Raw genomic sequence first — 17,639 nt, 5'->3', positions numbered from 1 at the left:
TTGTTTGATCAATTCGTTTTACATGTGAATGTGTATTTGAAGTTGACGTCAGTGTCCTGTGCTTCATGTCATTGTGTAAGCTGATAATGTACGCCGATAACTTTACTTGTTCGCTCATGCGGACAAATTAGAACTCTTGTGGTAGGTCATATCGGCCGTAGGAATAGCGCCTGGTAGGTATTTTCAGCCCAGCAGTTCTGACAGCTTGCTAATATACAAGTGTCCCTGTAACTCAACAACCATTATATGAGACCAGGAACGGTATGACATACTGCATATTTTTTCAGACATATTCGCATCTTGAAAAAGATAACACAAGTAAAACAATACCTAGGATGAGCATATAAAAAACATTCAAAGATTTTCTAAGCTGCTTTTTACATACACTTCCATCGACGTGTATGGTATGAATAGTGGTGACTCTGAGGGGTGTCATGTGCTGATAAGATAAGCATTTTGTGAGGTGTCCTGAACAGCACCTCAATCCATAAGGTACACCCAGCTACACATAGCCTTTTACTGCCAGCTCACACTCCCAACCGGTCACTCTTTTTAACAATCCACGTTCATAAAAACCCATAATAAGGCATTTCGCAAAGAAAACAAAACAAAAAATCACCGCCACAATGTCGGACCTCACACATTTCGATCTCCTCCCCCTCCAGATGGACCCTCAATCCAAGGCCATTAGCTCTCAACAACCATCGCGCACACTCAACGCCGAGCTCGAAGCCCTCAACACCCTCCACCGCTCTCTCCTCAACGTCGATTCACCCACAGGCGCACCCCCTCCCCCCGTGCCCGTTAACCCCAAGCGCACCGCTCAAGTGACCAAGCTTCGCGACTCTGGCAACGCCGAGTACCGCAAGGGCAAATACCCTGAGGCGATCAAGTACTACACCCTCGGCTTCCAAATGGCCATGCAGCGACCCATGTGGGAGCCCTCTCAGCTGGTGCGAGAGGAGATCAGCGGAATTCTGGCGAACCGAGCACAGGCGCACATGGCAATGCAGAACTGGGCCGAGGGCGCTGTGGATGCTCATGCGAGTGTCGAGGCGCGCTGGGTAGGAAATGCAAAGGCTTGGTGGAGAAGGGGAAGGTGCTTAGCTGAGATGGGAAGACTGGAGGAGGCGAGGGATTGGGTCAGGAGAGGACTTGAGGTTGAGGGTGAAGAAGGAGAGTTGGTGCAGTTGTTGAAGGATCTCGAGGAGAGGATTGAGAAGCAGGAGGCATGAATGGCCTGAGCTGTTGATTACGATTTGAGTTTGAGGCGGCTTGGGATGAAGAGGGGTGGGATTGAGTTGTCAGTTCACCCGAGACATGAGTTGACTACGAGACCTGGGGCCAAGATGGAATGGGTCGCTGTTAGAGATGCCAGCAACACTGGCATGTGGAATGTCTTTTACATCAAGGTAATGCTTTGTTCAGTAATGGTTGCTATAGGAGTTTTGTTATTATCACTGCAAACACGTTTCATGGACTCACAAAACCCCGAGGTTCATTTGGCCAAGTCTTTTGTTCCCATACCATCCCATTACTTCACAACAGAAACATAGTCACAATAATGAGTTGGCGACTCGTCGGCATTTACTATAGCTCGTGTGAAAAACATGGCATCACAAATGCACCCAATGTAATCATACACTTCCAATTCCTCCGCCCCGTACTCGCTGCGCCCGGGAAACGATATAAGGCAAAAAGTGAAACAGCTCCCTTTATCCATGCCCTGATGATCACTTTCCTCCATGCGTTGCTTGCCATTCCTGCGTATCTTGACCAATGAATTTCCATCGCAGCATACCATTAGAGTAAAAAGCAGAATAAAGAGACATAAAGAAAAGAATGAGAAGAAAATGAAGTCCACAAGAGCTGATCGTAGTCCAGATTCTTCCCGCATGCCGTGTGTATTCGTGAAAAAAGAGCCGTGGGTTGATGGGCTTCGCGAGTATAATTAGGGGGGGATGAGGCTGAGTTTGAGGCTCGTATTTCCATCCAATTTCCCCCTGAGGTTGATCATGGCGCAGTGTTTCATTCCTTTGCGGAAAAAGTGATAGAACCAAGGCGTTGCTGAGGAAATCAAGACCAGAAAGACCAGATGATTTATATCGATAATAAAAAATAAAAGAAGAATTCTCGTTTGCGTGTGGGGGTATCTTATTCGCAAGACATTTTGCTTTGTTTGTTGGGTTTGGTGGGTTGTCTCTTCTTCTTTTGTCTGGGTCTACTCCTTTTCGCTGAGCTTCTCGTTGAGGCTCTGGCCACGAGGTCGCATGACAGCGTCCTGGCCGCTCATTCTTCGGTCCAGAGCGCGCTCAAGCTTAGCACCGAGGGCGAGCTTGCTCATGGTGTCTGTCTTCTCGTCGGTGAGGGTGACGCGCTGGGAGGAGAGAGCCTTGTTCTCCATGCGGTCGAGGCCGGTAGCGATGTCGCGGATCTCGGCGTGAGCAGAGTCGGTTGTCCCGACGGTGGGAGACAGCGAAGGAGCCATGCTGTAGGTGCTGAAGCGGACCGAGTTGCGGTTCTTGGAGGTAGAGTCAGCGGGTTGGTCCTTTTCCTTGGTGGCTTGACGGTTGTGGTTGGGCTGGGTGTGAGCGTGCGACGAGACCCACGGCTTAGCCATGATGGGAGATGGATGAGGTTGAAGTAGTTTTCAAAGGAAAAGAGACGAGACGACGGACGAGGAATAAGAATGCTGGGCTGAGGGACGTGTGAGGCGACAGGGGAATGTATCAAGGTGGAAGTGATGTGCACTGCGAACAAAGACGGATGACGAGCAAGGTAGTATGGGCTGAACCAAGCGGCCGGAGAGGCAGAGATGTCACATTTCAGTTGAAAGACAAGACAAGCCTGACAAAGTGAGTGGTGACAAGACGAGAGCATCCGCATCTGCATCCGCATCCGCATCCATTCTCTCTGCTCACTCATCCGGCCCGTTCGTCCCCATCACTCATCACTCTCAAAGTGGGCAGACACCAAACTAGAGGCGGAACTAGACGGGACAAGTCCCAAGCCTTTGAACAGGGGGGGACAAAGGGACTGTGGTGTAATCCATACGCAATAGAGAGATAGACAGAAGGAAAAGAAGATCCGAGCGGTCATAACATACCGAAGGGGCCATGATGGGCCGGGAAGAGTCCAAGGAAGCAGGCATGGTGATGTTTGATGCGACGGTGGGTTGCGGGTACTATAGGTGATATATGAAACCGCGTAAGAGGGGGTGAGGTTTCGAAGAAGAGGAGAAGAGAGACGAAGCCAGAGAGAGAGAGACTGAGAGAGGATGAGAAAGTGGGCTGGCTAGACGTAATAGTTGATAGGTAGTCAAAGACGGGACGGAGCTACTATATGTAAAGGCAACCAAGTTAATTTAAATTGACTGCGCTTTGTCGTCGATTATATTAGCGTCCGTGTCTCTTTTCCTCTCTTGACGACTCTTCGGTGGTTTTTTTTTCCCTTTCAAAAGGGTCAAAAATTGAGAAAAGAAGAAACAGATTATGAAAGGGACAATCAAGATGGAGACAGATCTAAAAAAGAGAGGGAAAAAAGGGCAAGGGGGAGGGACCAGAGGGGAGAAGAGAGGAGATTTGGAGATTAAAGCAGAAAAGAGGTACAGGCACCACAAGGTCCAGGCACAAGTCTCAGTGGCTGCTGGAGGGGGGAGGCTTACAGGGGGTGTGGTACCCGAGGTACCTTACAAGAACGCTAGGGAATTGGAAGTTGGTTTTTTTAGGCGGTTGGATCTCCCCGTTAGAGGGGGCCTAGACTGCACTGGACGAAAGTGAAATAAATATGGCATGATGATGAAGAATCGAATGAAAATGATGCAAAAAAACACAGACACTCTTTTCATTTTCATCTATTAGACTGCGATGGTAGCTTGAAGCGCCGTTTCATAACATCCAAGGATCAGGCCACGGACGATGGAGTCACTGAAGAAACTGCCCCTGGAACCGGTCCCGCCCTGTAAAACACAAGGGTCGAATGGAGTCGTACAGAATACCCCAGGCCCAACCCTCCACCTGAAATTCATGTATGGTCTGCATTTGAACTCGTGGCCACCAGGTTAATGTTTCCCTGGGCCTCAGGGGAGGGGGGGGGGGCGAAAAATGCTACGTGAGGTAAAACACCAAAGAGAATAGGTAGGTAACTCACGGAAATCTGGACAATCTTGCACTGGAATGTGTTGATCTAGATGCATCCATCACAGACGCCAGCTCACGTGGAAGCCACGCGATGGGATTGGATGACGATGACGAGTGGCTTGGAGGTTGTCGATGCCTTCAGAGAGATAATCAAGCCTGGTTCGTCATTTCCACATGGGAAGGGGAAGGGATGGGATGGGCGATGTCGATCATACATACATATCACACGTGGTTTTGTTGGTTACGACTGTCACATTTGGGAGGGTGGTATTCACTGACGATAGCACATCTCGTATTGCTGTAGCCTGGCAGCCCATTCCGATATCACACGCCAGAATATGCATCTCGAGCAGTCGTCACAGTTGTACTGTCAGACTTAATCTTCACTGCCCGTTGCAAAGAAAGTTTGTCGGTTCGAGATCCGAGGACTTACGTTAGTCTACCAAGTTGAAGATTTGAGATCCAAATTCATCTCGGTCGGTCTGAGGCGTGGTCGGAGGTGCCGTTGACTAAGTTAGGTGAATGGCACTTGTTTAGGACGGGACGGTAGTAGGACTCTTGATTGATTGATGTGGCGTTGACTATTTTGGTGTTGACATTCATTATCCATGCATCATAATCGGGTGGATATGAGTGACGATGCTTCAAGATGGAGGAACTGAACACGACGATCATAGCTGAATGAAGTATCTTATCGACATGTCTTGAGAAGTCAAAGTCATAAAGACCGACGATTCCGACTTAAATATCTAGGTATTGATTGTCAGGCCTCAAATACCAACTCAATCTAGTATCGCCAGACCCGTCGACTCATGTTTCAGCCCAAAACCCAAAAAGACTTTTGCAGATCATCATCAACCCTTGTCTCGCCTCGTGTCGTCTCAGTCCAGTTCTTCACCAGGAACGATAAAAAACGGTGCATGACGGACGGGAACCGGATGCTTCTTTCGCACGTGGCCTTTGGCTCTTCCGAGAGGGCAGGGCAGGGCCATTCTATTCTGGACAAAAAGAGCCGATAGCTTCCCCTCGCTTGGACGCATCTCGGGCCGCAGGGTGGACTGATTTGGGCATGGCTGTGGCTTGGCCTGAAAGTTTATTCGACTTTGTGTGAGCGGAGCTGAGATTGCTTTGAGCTTGGTGACAGCAAGAGATGGATATCTGACTACATCATGATGTGATTGATGCTGCAGTTAAGAGTATAGATAGATAGATAGATAGATAGATAGATAGATAGACAGATTGTGATAAAAAGAGTGAATCCCAAGTCTATTGTAATAAGCTGTCGGGACTGGAACACGACGCTCTGCTGATACAGAAACAGAAAACAATGACACTCAACTACCAGATGCACACAAATACCAATACCAGTATCAATAACCACTCATCGCTTACTCTTGTGTCTCTTCTTGCTCGACTTGGCCTTGCCCGACGTGTACTCCATCCCAACCTTATATCCCGAGCTTGCGGAACTCGACTTTGACGTCGACGGCGACGGCGTAGACTCTTCCCCGGACGCAGGAAGCGAAAAGGCTGATCCGCGACGATGAGATTTGGTGGCGCTGCTGTACCCGAACTTGCGCGACGCTGACCCCTTGCGGATCTCAGAAAAGGTCATCTCAGGCGAAGCATCACGGCTCGAGCCTGAATGTGTCAGTTCTATACTCACTCACAAATCAGATATTGGCCAGGGGAGGGAGACTTACCGTATTGAACACACTTGCTGCAACAGCCGTGATCACAAGTTGTCTCAACTGACTCGACCGAGAAGGACTCGGGGTTCATGGTCATTCTGCTCATGGGCATCGTGCACCATCCTTGAGTGTTTGGACCCTGCTGGCACGAGCAGCACGTCCAGCTCCCGCCTTTGCTCTTGAACTCGCAGTTCTGGAGCGGGCAGTCGGACGTCGTGGGCTGGGCTGCCGCGAACGATATGTTGCTACACGGCGTCTCATAACCCGTCTCGAGATCGATGAGCGCCGACGGGCAGTAGTGCCAGTTGATGGATGTGTGGGCGCAGGGATGGTGTCGAGGATGTCCGTGGCACATTGTGACTGTCTTTTGTTCCTGAGAATAGAAGCACTTGGTCTGAGGGTTTCCTCCTGGTCTGATAGCTTCATCTTGGGGCCTATTTATACGCCAACGGACCAGGCTGACTAGACAGATCGACCTCTTTGGAACCGCAGGCCTAGTTCCTCCCCGTCAGCGAAGCAATTCTCATATTCAGAGACCAAGAGATGCACATCTCGAGTCCATCCATACAATTTTCACGCTCTGGGTTCAGGCGCCTGCAGCAGCGCAGCCCCATCGATCGTGTCCTCGAGTGCAGTATCATCGGGAGTGTGCGTTGCATTTCCATGATCAAGTCTCCGATGAGGCAGAGACATGAAAAATTTCATGGCCCAATGTCTCGGGGTGTGATCTGATGGGGTCTTGTGTAACGGGGCTCGAGGCCATTTATAGGACGCCACAGGTAGAAGCCGGGTAACAAGGCTGTCGTAGAGGGGAATAGTGTGGTCGCACAGCATTGAGATTGTGAGATCGATGGTGATGAGATGTGATAAACCCGGTACTCGGGCTTTACGATTACTGATCTGGTGTGGATGAGAGTGACGACGGCATTGGTGTAAGAGCATGATGATCGAGTGTGCCGGATATCTATTGGTAATAGATGAGGCTGGTCTGGCAGGGAGACCTTGGCACCAAGTACTCGGTCGACGGGGGAGCACATTCACACCTACAACCCATACAAAGGCACAGGATCTTGTGTTTCTACCAACCCAGCGCGATCGAGGCATCCCACCCGTCCCTGTTCACATCTCGATTTAGACCCCTGGTGGTCTAATGCAGGCAGACATGATCTGGTGAAACAGAACATATCAGCCTCGGGAGGACTTGACGAGAAGCCAATGGTCACGAGGCAAGTCTCCGAGTTGATGCGGATATGAACTGATTTACTGGGATGATGCCTGTTGACTTGAGGATGGGAGCCGAAGGGGCATCGTGGAGGAGATCGTGACGTGAACATGACAGAGAGTCTCACTTGGGCGGAGCTATGAGAGCAGAGTGGTAAACGTGTTGACAACTATTCTCCAAAGAAACGACCTTGCTCCGGAAACGACTCATGATTCACCATCCCAAGGGTATCTTCCTCCTCGCATCACATACCAAGTTAGGAGAAATAATCTCTAGAGGCAATACACGACTTGCAGCAGATATGCTCGCACCGATACGTGCCCCCCTCGCCAATCATGACACAACTGCACCGCCCACCAACATTCCACGTCTTGCCGCACCAGCAGCAGTCCCAGGCCTGGTTCTTGGCCTCAAAGGGGCAGTCGGCGAGTGGACACTTGGGCAGCGTGTAGCCCGACGGCGGAGGGTATGGGATGGTCTGCTTGGTCGTGTTGCTGCAGGGGCGGCGGCGAGAGAGGCCGACTGGACAGTAACTTATGTGTGTTGAGACATGCTCGCATGCGAGACGGAAAGTGATTCGATGGCACATGATGCTTGAGTTTCTGTACGAGTTTTCGACTTGGGCATGTAGCTGTTGACATTGCTTTGTTGTTATGGCGAGCTTGTTCTCACATCTTGCAGCAGAAGCAAAATGAAAAGCTCAAGAGATCATGGGTGTTTATGTATCCCAAATATCTTCCAGCTTTTCCCGATCTATCTCTCAACCGGCTCTCCTTACCCTTTCATCAAGATGCCATCAGCGCAACTCCAACCGCGATAGAACCCGAGGGCGGACATGGCTGCAAAATCTCAAAGGACTCATGAGTATCGGTGCCAGGCGGGCGGAGTTAGGAGCTCGGAACTATGTATGGCAAGTCGGCTTGGGGTTGTAGTATAGCTGACGAGTGTGATTCCACCATGACTGCGAGTTTGTGATATATCGTAAGAGGAGAAAGTATCTCCTCGGTCATATCATGACAAGGCGACCTCGGAATGTACCGTACTGTGAAACCTCAATCGGTTATTGATACTCGTGCCGAAAGTGCTACTCAGCCGTCTCTTCGATCCCATGATCTTCTCTTCTGCAGAAGTTCATCGATGCCTCCTCTGTCGTGAATCACCGAGATTGGCGACATGACGATCAAATCTGCATGTAGTCAGCAAGCCAAAGAAAAAAAACCAACAATAAATGTGATAATTATAGACCTGCCGGAATGGAAACGCCATGAGGTGTAGCCTGCATGAATTCGCACATGTGGCTTCTTGAGCTACACCTGCAGACGTCCACAGCGTCGGACTATATGCAGCTGAGACATCAGCTGCAACTCAAATCCCATGAGGAGGCCGATATTCTTCGGCCTCAAGGTCTCGTCTCTTCAAGTTTTGTCGGCTGTGCAGTTCTCGCAAACCTGGTGCGTGCAGTACATCCTTACATCTGCAGATCGAGCATTGTAGCACTGGTAACCAAAGTTCTCCCGTCTTCCACACATGCAGCACTTCCACTGCCCGTTAAGATCAGCGAGACGACATGCTCCAGAGCGACAGTCTGGATCAATTAGACACTGGCTCATAGTACATGGGTCGCTGGGGTCTCCCCGGGGAGAGCTGGTCGAGACGCTGCCACATGGTGCGAGGGGCCGGCTGGTGACGGGATCGTAGTAAGCAGCAGCACAATACGAGTAGTAGTAGTTCAGGCCTGTTGGGCGGTAACAAGGGGGCACATGGTGGTAGTGGAGGTAGTGGGCGATACACATTGCTGTGGTACACATGTATGTCTCGGGAGGGCGCTTCAGCTGCTGGGAATACGATCGAGTAGAAGGGATTTGGCTGCGTGATCGGGAGGCGAGAGTGTTGATGGAAGAAGGAATGTGACGTGATCTGTAGAGCAGAGCAGAGCAGGATCAGGCTGGACTTGGAAGCGAGGTGCTGGTGAATGATATCACAGTCTATGTAGGTCGTTATTGGTCAGGACAGAACGGATATGCAGGTCTAGACGAGATGTATGCGTGATCGATATGACCAGTAGTGTTTCCACCAGATGAGTAATAATAGAAGAGCGTGACGGAAGGCCATCCATTGAAGAAGATGGAAGTCTTTTGTATAAGAGACACGGCCAAGGACGGACTGCTATCAACACGTGCAAACAGTGGACTGATTGATGAACCACTTGATGTCTAACAACACTCAACCCCGGACAAACTCAAATTCAAACTGAGACGAGAGGACGGGCCTCTTTATGCGTTCCTCAATCGTATCACGAGCCAGGCCAACTGCAGGTCCCGACCGTCGCTTATACAAGATACCATCCCATAGGGCTGAAGGAGGCATGCCGCTTTTTTTCAGCACTGACCAGCAGGACCAATTAGACCAGACCGAAAGCCCTCCCGCGAACGGTGGAACATTGCTTAAACAGTCATGGTGCGACGAATCTTAATCCAAGAGGCTGTAAGCGAGGTCCCAGCGTAACTAATGGCCCAGTTGTTCGGCGTTGAAGTTAGACGCGAGGGTTTTCCGCAAATAGGAGTGATCAACTCTATCAGAGGAAAATGACCCCATTGATGCCCAAGAGTGACACGACCACTAACTTAACTAAATTAGATTAAATTGGCTAGTTTCACAAGGTGATCCTCGTGGAAATCTCGTGGCGTTTAACATTTTCTCGGTCACCAGGAGCAATTGCTCCCCCATCAACCTTTTTTAATATTGTTTCGCAGTGGTATCGTTCCTAGCGGTCAATACTATCAGCCGATGTAACTATATGCCGCGGAAATGCAAGATTTATTTAAACCCCGTAGACCAAAGTGCTCTCTAGCTCGGGGCGGAACTAGCAAGACCCAGATGCTCGTTTGGGGGGGGGGGGGGGGGGGGTCTTACTCAGGTCTCACTAAACACATGGCTTTCTCGTGGTTGTGTTGCCCTGACCATGTTGGTTGGGCACGGGAATTTCTGGATCAGCGTGGGTTTACAGTCGGGGACAGGGCCAATCAAGCAGATCGAATCCCGATATAGGTGTGTGGTCAATTCCGCAGCTGGGAGATATTGGCTTGAGGGCGGGGAACTGTTTGGCAGATAGATAGATGTGTTAACTAGTCAGCGCTTATATATCGAGACTAAATATCCGTCGGAGCATATAAAAATGGAGTTGGGTGAGTTATGACGTTTGCCTTGGCAAGTGTCTGGTCTAGAACGGAGTTCAGAAGTGTAGTCCTTACTATCAGGTCTATGTGAATGACTACCTGTCGATCACGCAATGAATTAAAGAGGAAGGTATAGAGATAGTATCGATAATCAGTGGATATCACTTCTGAGCAAGTTGGACTAAGGGCGCAGAGCTAGTTGCTGAGGCTGAATATTGCTACCGTCTGTATCACATCCAGCCTCATGGCCACGATACACAACCGCAATTCTAGAACATCAACCACGCGATTCCGAGGACCGTAGGATCGTGATTAGTTATCTGAGGACACTCGAGGCTCCGAGGAATGGTCTGATGTTCGCCAATGGCTGAGTTCCTCCGACCACGTTTCAACATGTTGACTCAACACTACATCCTCGCACAAGCTCAAACATCAGTGAAATATACCTCATCAACAGCGCCGCAAGAGATATTTATTCACCAAGCAAGGGTATTATCGCATTCTATGCTACTACGAGCGACGTTCCGCGGCACCCTCCCACCGGAGTCCACCGGCTCCCACCTCCGGCTCCCCGGGGACGCCCAAGCGAAGTCTGATCATCAAGACAAGGATATCCTGTAACTGCCGTTCCAATGAGGGAGAAGTACGGCTGTGCCTCCCGATATCTTTTTCGTTCCTCGGAAGCTGATAGAACTTGCCAGCGAGTTTGTTTTCATTCGAGGTAGGGACATTGACTGGAAGCGGCTCATCTGGCCTTAACAGCTAGCAGAGCTGAAGAAAGATAGAACACAAGATCAAACACACAGGCTCATGGTCCTCGGTGCAATATGAGTGGTGTATTTGGCAGGTTACAAACGTATTCAACAACTCATCGGTTCTACAGACCTCGCGTCATCTATCTTGTCCAACACATCCGGATACTTGAGACGTTGGCGAACCAGATCAGGAAGGTGTTATCAACACTCATGCGTCGTCTCTTTTGTTACATACTGACAAGCCAGAGACACGCGATCCCCTGACTGTTGCTAATAGTCACTCATCTACTTCCAACTCTTGGTCAATTGGCTTAAAATGAACCTCGCCGATTCTGAGGATCTAGATGGAACTCACGAACGACTGTATAGGGGTGCCGCTTTGACCTGGAACCACAGATATCGTGGCCGGGCAAGAGGATTGTGAGGAGGGATCATAGACAAGAGACGATCGAGGTAGCCGTAACACCAAGAACAAGATCCGGGGAAACATACAGGTCCAGTTTAGGTCTGCCGACGGCCTCGGCAGCTTTCAAGGACTTGGAAGTCGACTCGTCGGAGAACCACCGCTAGTAGGCTGTGTCGATCTCAAATACTTCACATTGCAACAGGCATGATTGGACCACTCACACAACGCTTGAAGCACGACGAGCAAGCACAGACTCGGTTACTCGAAGGAGAGGAACGTGGCTTGATCACTCAGGAGAGGAGGGACAGGGACCGAGGCTGCTGCGACATTCCCAGGTTCCTCAAAATCTTACCGGTACTGCAATATGTTGTGATGATTGTATGGCTAAGAGCGGCAAAAATACAAATACGTATCGTCAACACACTTGGTAGTAAGCGCTGATAAGATTGAAGTTGCTGACATCTCATCTCACGATCCAACATCCCGCAGTCTTGGTGTGTAGGGTACCAAACACAAATATCCTCGGCACACGTAATACTTTTCGTTCAGTAGTTGCATTTAAGAGGCTTCATTTGTCGAGACTCAAAATCTCAGATCAGCCTTGACACATTTCTGCCCATTCATGTCATTTACTCTGTTAGCGCTGAGACTGGCTGACGTGATATATAACGGTTGGTGGTCAGAACACCGATCAATACAAATAGAGCGAGAGATTCTTATATCGCATGAATGTAGACAATTGCTCCCCGCAAGCTTTGCATAGTTGTGCGTCGGAATGGCTTTCAAACACTTTGGGAATCTCCCGCTGGAGTTGCAGATGAAGATATGGCAGACTTACACGCATCCCGGACCAGCTATGCACATCTTTGACGTCTGTTTTCCATCATGGAAGGGCGATGAACGCGCTGAAAGAGCTTTCGAGACGCTGAGGAAGGACAAGGCAGGAGAAGCCAAGCTCGATAACTACAAAAAGATGGTATTTCTCGACCGTCTGGAGAATGTCAGGCCGAAAGCTGCATTTGACCCAAGCGTGTACCACGCAACAGCCACATCAAGACTGATCAGTCGTCTCGCCGAACAAACCGTCAGAGAGATAGAGGCAAGACAGGCTATGAACGAGATCCATCTCCCCGGCAGAGCCCAAAAGGTCTCCATCCCTGCATCCGACATCCTCATGCTTCGCTTCCGAGAGGAGCCGTCCGACCACAACGACCTCGCTACGGAAACACTCCTCGTACCACCGCCAATCAAAGACATCCTCGAGAACCAATGGTCACCGGAAATAGCCACGGCATTACAGAATGCGAAGAAGGTCGCAATCGACGTTTCCGAAACGTGGGCGACAGGGTTGTATGGCGAGCTAGGGCTTGAAGAGGTTGCATTCTTCGCTTGTACGATCCAGAAGGGTCTGGAGGTGTTGTACCTCGTGGATGAGTGCACGGGGAGGTGTAAGCAGTGTGGTAGACAGAACGTCAAGATGAGTGAGATACGAAAGCCAGATGCTCTCTGGAAAGGTCTGCGGACGAAGAATACAGAAGATCAGGAGAGACCGGGAGATATCGTGCATGCAGTCTCGAGACGTTACGTCGAAGCGCGGAACCTTTCGGCGCTGGGATGGGAAGAGGAACATCCATCGTACATTTTCGCATGCCTGATCGATACTGCGATCAAGAGTCAACAAGAGGGCGCAGATAGAGGAAAGTTTCAAGGTGTCAGAGTCTTGGTAGTTGAAGATGAGTGATCACGAAGGGACAGAAATAGGATAATGGTTTGATGCTAAAGAAACCGCCCGCTCGACTTTTGCCGGGATATACCATAACGCCGTACATGTTCTACCACTTATATGCATTTAAAATCTGTCCTGTTAGCTGTGTATGCCAATCAGAATAGGAGAACTCACCTTATTTCGTATGATCCTGCTCTCGTCATGTACCGCACCCACTTGACGCTCGAATAATTACTCTTCTCAAACACCTTGAGATATCGCACTAACAGTCCTGAACTCGTAAACATGAGCAAGCTAAAGTTCATGCTCAGCGGTGGTCGACTCCACGCCCGCTGGTTCGTCATGCTCGTCAAGATAGCCTCGGCGCTGAGGACGTACTCGCTCTGACCGGTGAAGCGACCGATCTTCCACACGATGTTGTTCTCGCTAGGCTCGTACTTGGCCTTGCCCTGCGTGCAGCGCTCGGTGATCTTTGCGGTGTTCAGAGGCGTGGGGATCTTGACGACGACGTTTGTGGCGAAGAGCTTGGAGCCGAAGTTGGCCTTGACACCGATACTGTATTCCACCTTTGAGCGACCGACTTCGTTGACGATGGCGTGTACCTTGAACGGAAGGTTGACGTTTTCAGTTGCACGATATCGCATGAGCTCGAATTCACCGTCGGGAGGAACGAAGCTGATGATACGGTCGGCGTCGAATTTACCCAGCTTGACACACTGGTGGAATTGACAATCCTCAAGAGTAACACTACCAGCAGCTGCCTTTGTCGCCTTGGTACCCATCTTATTTCCGCTTGGGAGGCTCAGCAAGCCATCGTTATCGAGAAGTAGACGATCGTTGAGGCCAAATTTACACTCGGGCGTGCCGGAAAGGTAAGCGCGCATAATAATCTGGCCCGTAACGTCTGCGCGCAGGACAGCGCCGGTAGCGGACATGAGCAGGTTGACGTCCTCGATCACGTCGACGAAAGCCTCATTCTTACGGTACTTTACGTCTGCCTTGCGCCAGGAGAGGGCTCCGGTGGCTTGCATCGTGATCTTGGAGGTGTTTTCAGGGCGGGTCTCGGACTTGACGCCTTCGGTGGTGATGTACATCTTGAGGGTGTCGGTTTCTGTATTTTGAGGGTAGCCAAAGTCGATAATTTCTAAGAATGTCAGCGTTGTTATAGAGAGTGTGTGTAGTAGAACATACCGTCTAGGAGCTCATATACCAAGACAAAGTTATTCTTGACAGCCTCCTCATCAAACTTGCCAAAGTAACCCTTGCCCAGCTGAATCAGCCTGTAGAGGAACTCAAACACAAGAGCGGCATTGGCATTGCTCTTTGTGATGGCGACGAGGTAGATGTTCTCATGCTTGACATGGCTGAACGTTGTGCTTCCGAGGGTGAGGATTGGCGATCGAACTTGGGCGTTGGAGATGACCTGGATGCGAAAGACGTCTGCGAGGCGAGGACGACAGTCGTTCCGGAAGGCGCGGAAGATAAGGTTCTCGCCCTTTTGGTTGAAGACCAGAACGCCTGACAACATGGTCGCGATTTGAGGGTGTTTGGGTTGGGGTGATGGAAAGTCTGTCGGAGCGCCATGGGAAGATAGGAGGTGCCGTGGTGGGGGATTCTGCCGGGGAGCTTGAAGGCGGTGAGCGAGTCGTGGAGATTACTAAAGCCGCGGTTCATTGAGATGAGTGTCAATTGAATGTGAGATACAGCGTTGTTTGCTTAATGATGCATTTTGTTTATTTCAATTGATTTCATCTTTATTGCGCTGTTTGTCGCCGTTGGCGTGTGTTTGCTGCGCAGTGATTGACCCGCTGTGTCCCATTGATGAACTGTGAATGAGCCCACTGAAAGTTGCGGAACAGCGCCTCAACTTTGTTTGAACCGTTGACTTAACAATAACTACATCTTGGTTAGCAGTACCGTCATTCGCCTTTTGATCAAAGCTGTACCTTGGATGTAGCTCTACTGGATAATTCACCCGGATTCCACAACCTTGTATAAAGTGGATTGCTTGGCATCGCCAAAGCTCTCAGCGTCATCAGCTGCGCCGCCCAAGGAAACATAACTTTAGACAAGGATGCCAAAATAAACCTGGCAAAGATTTACCTAAACTTTAGCTAGGCTGCCTAAATACTTTTGTCATCTATAATCGAGGTCCTGACGTTTCTTACATCAACTGGCCGCCAACTTTCTCATCTCATCTTCACCTCTCCCCGTTTATAGCTCAACCTTAACACAATATAATTAACTCCATCTTTTAATAAAAAGTAATTATAATGACAGACGCGACAGAGTTCCCGCAATCTTTTGTCCGACCATGGAAAGAGCTGCTCCAATCGCGACGCGACGAGCAAGAAGATGACTTTCCAAGCTACTACGTCAATAATATCGACTCCCTCATCACCACCAGTTCACCCAAGACATTATATGTTGGAACAGGCCACTCCATATACACGCGCGCTCTTCTGCCAGCAATTCTCAGCGCCAAGCACTCGGTTCAATTGATCACCTGCTACTGGGCTGCTTCACCGTCTCTGGATGCCATCCGCGACACATTCGAGAAGCTTGCGAAGGCGCGTATTGAAGCCAACGTCAAAGAGCCTCTACGGATTACAATAGGCTTCTCATCATTTGGACTATTCCAGAAACTCTTCCATCCTGCATCGCGAGAGGGATATGTCTATGAGCCGTCGAAATGGCCTAAGCTGGGTCTGCCCGACCAGCAACTGCTACAGAATGCCAATATCGACCTTACGGTCAAGAGCATCTTCTTCACACCACTAAGCGTTATGCACCCCAAGTTTGTGATCGTCGACGGAAAGAGGGCCTGGGTCCCAAGCTGTAACGTCAGCTGGGAGCGATGGTTCGAAGGTTGCGTCGAGGTCGAGGGTGCCATTGTCGACCGTCTCTTGGCCTTTTATGATCGCGTTTGGGGCTGCAATGATGAACCTTCCCGACTACTTGACTCGCGAGAAGATTCGCAAATCGATCAAAGAGCACCAGATCGACTACAAGCCAACAGTGAAACATCGGCAACGCAGTCAATTGACTTCCCTGCCAGTGGCCCAGTTCCGACCATCTTTCTCCCTTCACCGCATCATCGGAACCCTCGGTTTTCCTTCTTCCCATTTCTGTCGCAGACAAATCCACCGATGACTCCCCTGAATGCAGCACTACTTACACTGTTCAGCAACGCACAGCGACGCATCACCATCCTCACTCCCAATGTCACCTCGTGGCCTGTTGTGGAGAGTCTATTGGATGCGCTTGCACGGGGAGTCGATGTTCAGATCAGAACCAGCAAGGGTATGATGCTGATCGAGCAGCTAGTCACGGCTGGCACAACGACATCCTGGTGTTTGCGCAAGTTTATTCAGAGATACAATGCTCTTGTCAATCAGCCACGATCATCGGATCCTGAAGCGCAATCGCCTGCGCCCGGCAAGCTGGAGATCTTCTACTACAAACAACTCGACGCTAGACGCGACAAAGAAGATGAACCCGTCGTCAGTCATTTCAAGATGACTCTTGTTGACGACGAGTATCTAGTGTTAGGCTCAGGCAATATGGACAGGGCAAGTTGGTGGACGAGTCAGGAAATCGGATTACTATTCTATGTCCCTGGCTTTCAGGGTCAACACCTCTGGAACGATGTCCTCGAGAAGCGCACAGAAGTCTTGTTTCAATCTGACCACCCTAAGCGATTGATCTGATCTCCCCCAAAGATCAAATCGACTACAGCTCAGCCGCCTTTATCTTCTCCCAAACGCTGACAAATGTCGATGGATCATTGGCGCCATGGAGTCGGAACCGGTCCTGAAGAACAAAGTCAGGCACACCGCTGACACCACTGTATCGCGCCTCGCCCGCAAGCTTGTCAACCTCTGGGCCACCCTCGTCGCTCTCGACAATAGCTTTCTGGAACTCATCCTCGGGGATTCCCGCCTCGACAGCCACGTTTCTCAAGGTGTCGTAGCTGGTAATGTCGTCGTTCTTCTCAAAGTACGCAGCGAAAAGGCCATCGAGCGCCTTGCTCTCGGCATCCTGGCCGTGCTTCTTGGCAAGCTGGACCAGTCGGTGCGAGTCTCTCGAATTTCCTGTCTGTCCTCCGAACTTGAAGTCTATTCCCAGGGACTCTCCGACACCCTTCAAATGCTGGTGCATCTTGACCACACGGTCTCTTCCAAACTTCTCGAGGTAGAACTTTTCCTTGGAGATGCTCGACGCAGGACCTCGGGCCCAATCGGGCGCCAGCTGGAAAGGCTTGTAGCTGATGTCGAAAGTATCATTTGAGTCGGGGTACTTCTGTTCCCACAGGCGCTGCGCAGCCTGGAGCTGTCTGCGACCGACATAGCACCAAGGGCAGACGGTGTCGGAAGTGACTGTAACTTTGAACTTTGTCATATTGATGGTGTGTAAGATGATATCTGAAGAAGTGGGACTGTATAGTGAATGGCTCGGGGCAACCCTCTTGCCTTATAACTGAAGGCCTTTGCTCGTTGTGCGACGCGATCGCATCAGCGGCTC

At 50.2% G+C, this 17,639-nt stretch overlaps 9 protein-coding genes; 4 read left to right on the top strand and 5 right to left on the bottom strand.

Moving 5' to 3' along the window:
- Positions 1-626: 626 nt before the first annotated feature.
- On the top strand, positions 627-1,235 carry FFUJ_13842 (related to translocation protein; the record flags this gene model as incomplete). Its single annotated transcript, XM_023581552.1, has 1 exon — positions 627-1,235. The coding sequence occupies one exon, from the start codon at positions 627-629 to the stop codon at positions 1,233-1,235; it is 609 nt and encodes a 202-aa protein (XP_023434235.1).
- A 986-nt stretch (positions 1,236-2,221) lies between these two features.
- Positions 2,222-2,620, bottom strand: FFUJ_13843 (uncharacterized protein; the record flags this gene model as incomplete). Its single annotated transcript, XM_023581551.1, has 1 exon — positions 2,222-2,620. The coding sequence occupies one exon, from the start codon at positions 2,618-2,620 to the stop codon at positions 2,222-2,224; it is 399 nt and encodes a 132-aa protein (XP_023434234.1).
- A 2,900-nt stretch (positions 2,621-5,520) lies between these two features.
- Positions 5,521-6,185, bottom strand: FFUJ_13844 (uncharacterized protein; the record flags this gene model as incomplete). XM_023581549.1 has 2 exons in its annotated part: positions 5,521-5,780; positions 5,843-6,185. 2 exons carry the CDS (start codon positions 6,183-6,185, stop codon positions 5,521-5,523), a joined length of 603 nt encoding a protein of 200 aa, XP_023434233.1.
- A 1,168-nt stretch (positions 6,186-7,353) lies between these two features.
- On the top strand, positions 7,354-7,916 carry FFUJ_13845 (uncharacterized protein; the record flags this gene model as incomplete). XM_023581548.1 has 2 exons in its annotated part: positions 7,354-7,581; positions 7,734-7,916. The coding sequence occupies 2 exons, from the start codon at positions 7,354-7,356 to the stop codon at positions 7,914-7,916; spliced, it is 411 nt and encodes a 136-aa protein (XP_023434232.1).
- A 551-nt stretch (positions 7,917-8,467) lies between these two features.
- Positions 8,468-8,845, bottom strand: FFUJ_13846 (uncharacterized protein; the record flags this gene model as incomplete). The annotated part of the gene is made up of 1 exon (XM_023581547.1): positions 8,468-8,845. The coding sequence occupies one exon, from the start codon at positions 8,843-8,845 to the stop codon at positions 8,468-8,470; it is 378 nt and encodes a 125-aa protein (XP_023434231.1).
- Positions 8,846-12,164: 3,319 nt separating this feature from the next.
- FFUJ_13847 (uncharacterized protein) lies at positions 12,165-13,130 on the top strand (the record flags this gene model as incomplete). The annotated part of the gene is made up of 1 exon (XM_023581546.1): positions 12,165-13,130. The coding sequence occupies one exon, from the start codon at positions 12,165-12,167 to the stop codon at positions 13,128-13,130; it is 966 nt and encodes a 321-aa protein (XP_023434230.1).
- A 155-nt stretch (positions 13,131-13,285) lies between these two features.
- FFUJ_13848 (probable clathrin-associated adaptor complex medium chain) lies at positions 13,286-14,643 on the bottom strand (the record flags this gene model as incomplete). XM_023581545.1 has 2 exons in its annotated part: positions 13,286-14,259; positions 14,307-14,643. The coding sequence occupies 2 exons, from the start codon at positions 14,641-14,643 to the stop codon at positions 13,286-13,288; spliced, it is 1,311 nt and encodes a 436-aa protein (XP_023434229.1).
- Positions 14,644-15,388: 745 nt separating this feature from the next.
- FFUJ_13849 (uncharacterized protein) lies at positions 15,389-16,825 on the top strand (the record flags this gene model as incomplete). XM_023581544.1 has 2 exons in its annotated part: positions 15,389-15,868; positions 15,971-16,825. 2 exons carry the CDS (start codon positions 15,389-15,391, stop codon positions 16,823-16,825), a joined length of 1,335 nt encoding a protein of 444 aa, XP_023434228.1.
- Positions 16,826-16,847: 22 nt separating this feature from the next.
- FFUJ_13850 (related to DSBA-like thioredoxin domain protein) lies at positions 16,848-17,516 on the bottom strand (the record flags this gene model as incomplete). The annotated part of the gene is made up of 1 exon (XM_023581543.1): positions 16,848-17,516. The coding sequence occupies one exon, from the start codon at positions 17,514-17,516 to the stop codon at positions 16,848-16,850; it is 669 nt and encodes a 222-aa protein (XP_023434227.1).
- Between the last annotated feature and the right edge of the window lie 123 nt (positions 17,517-17,639).

This window comes from Fusarium fujikuroi, chromosome FFUJ_chr08 (genome assembly GCF_900079805.1).
Source record: "Fusarium fujikuroi IMI 58289 draft genome, chromosome FFUJ_chr08".
NCBI classification, from domain to species: domain Eukaryota; kingdom Fungi; phylum Ascomycota; class Sordariomycetes; order Hypocreales; family Nectriaceae; genus Fusarium; species Fusarium fujikuroi.
Note: the sequence above shows the minus strand (reverse complement) of the source record. Positions and strands in the feature narration are given on the sequence as shown.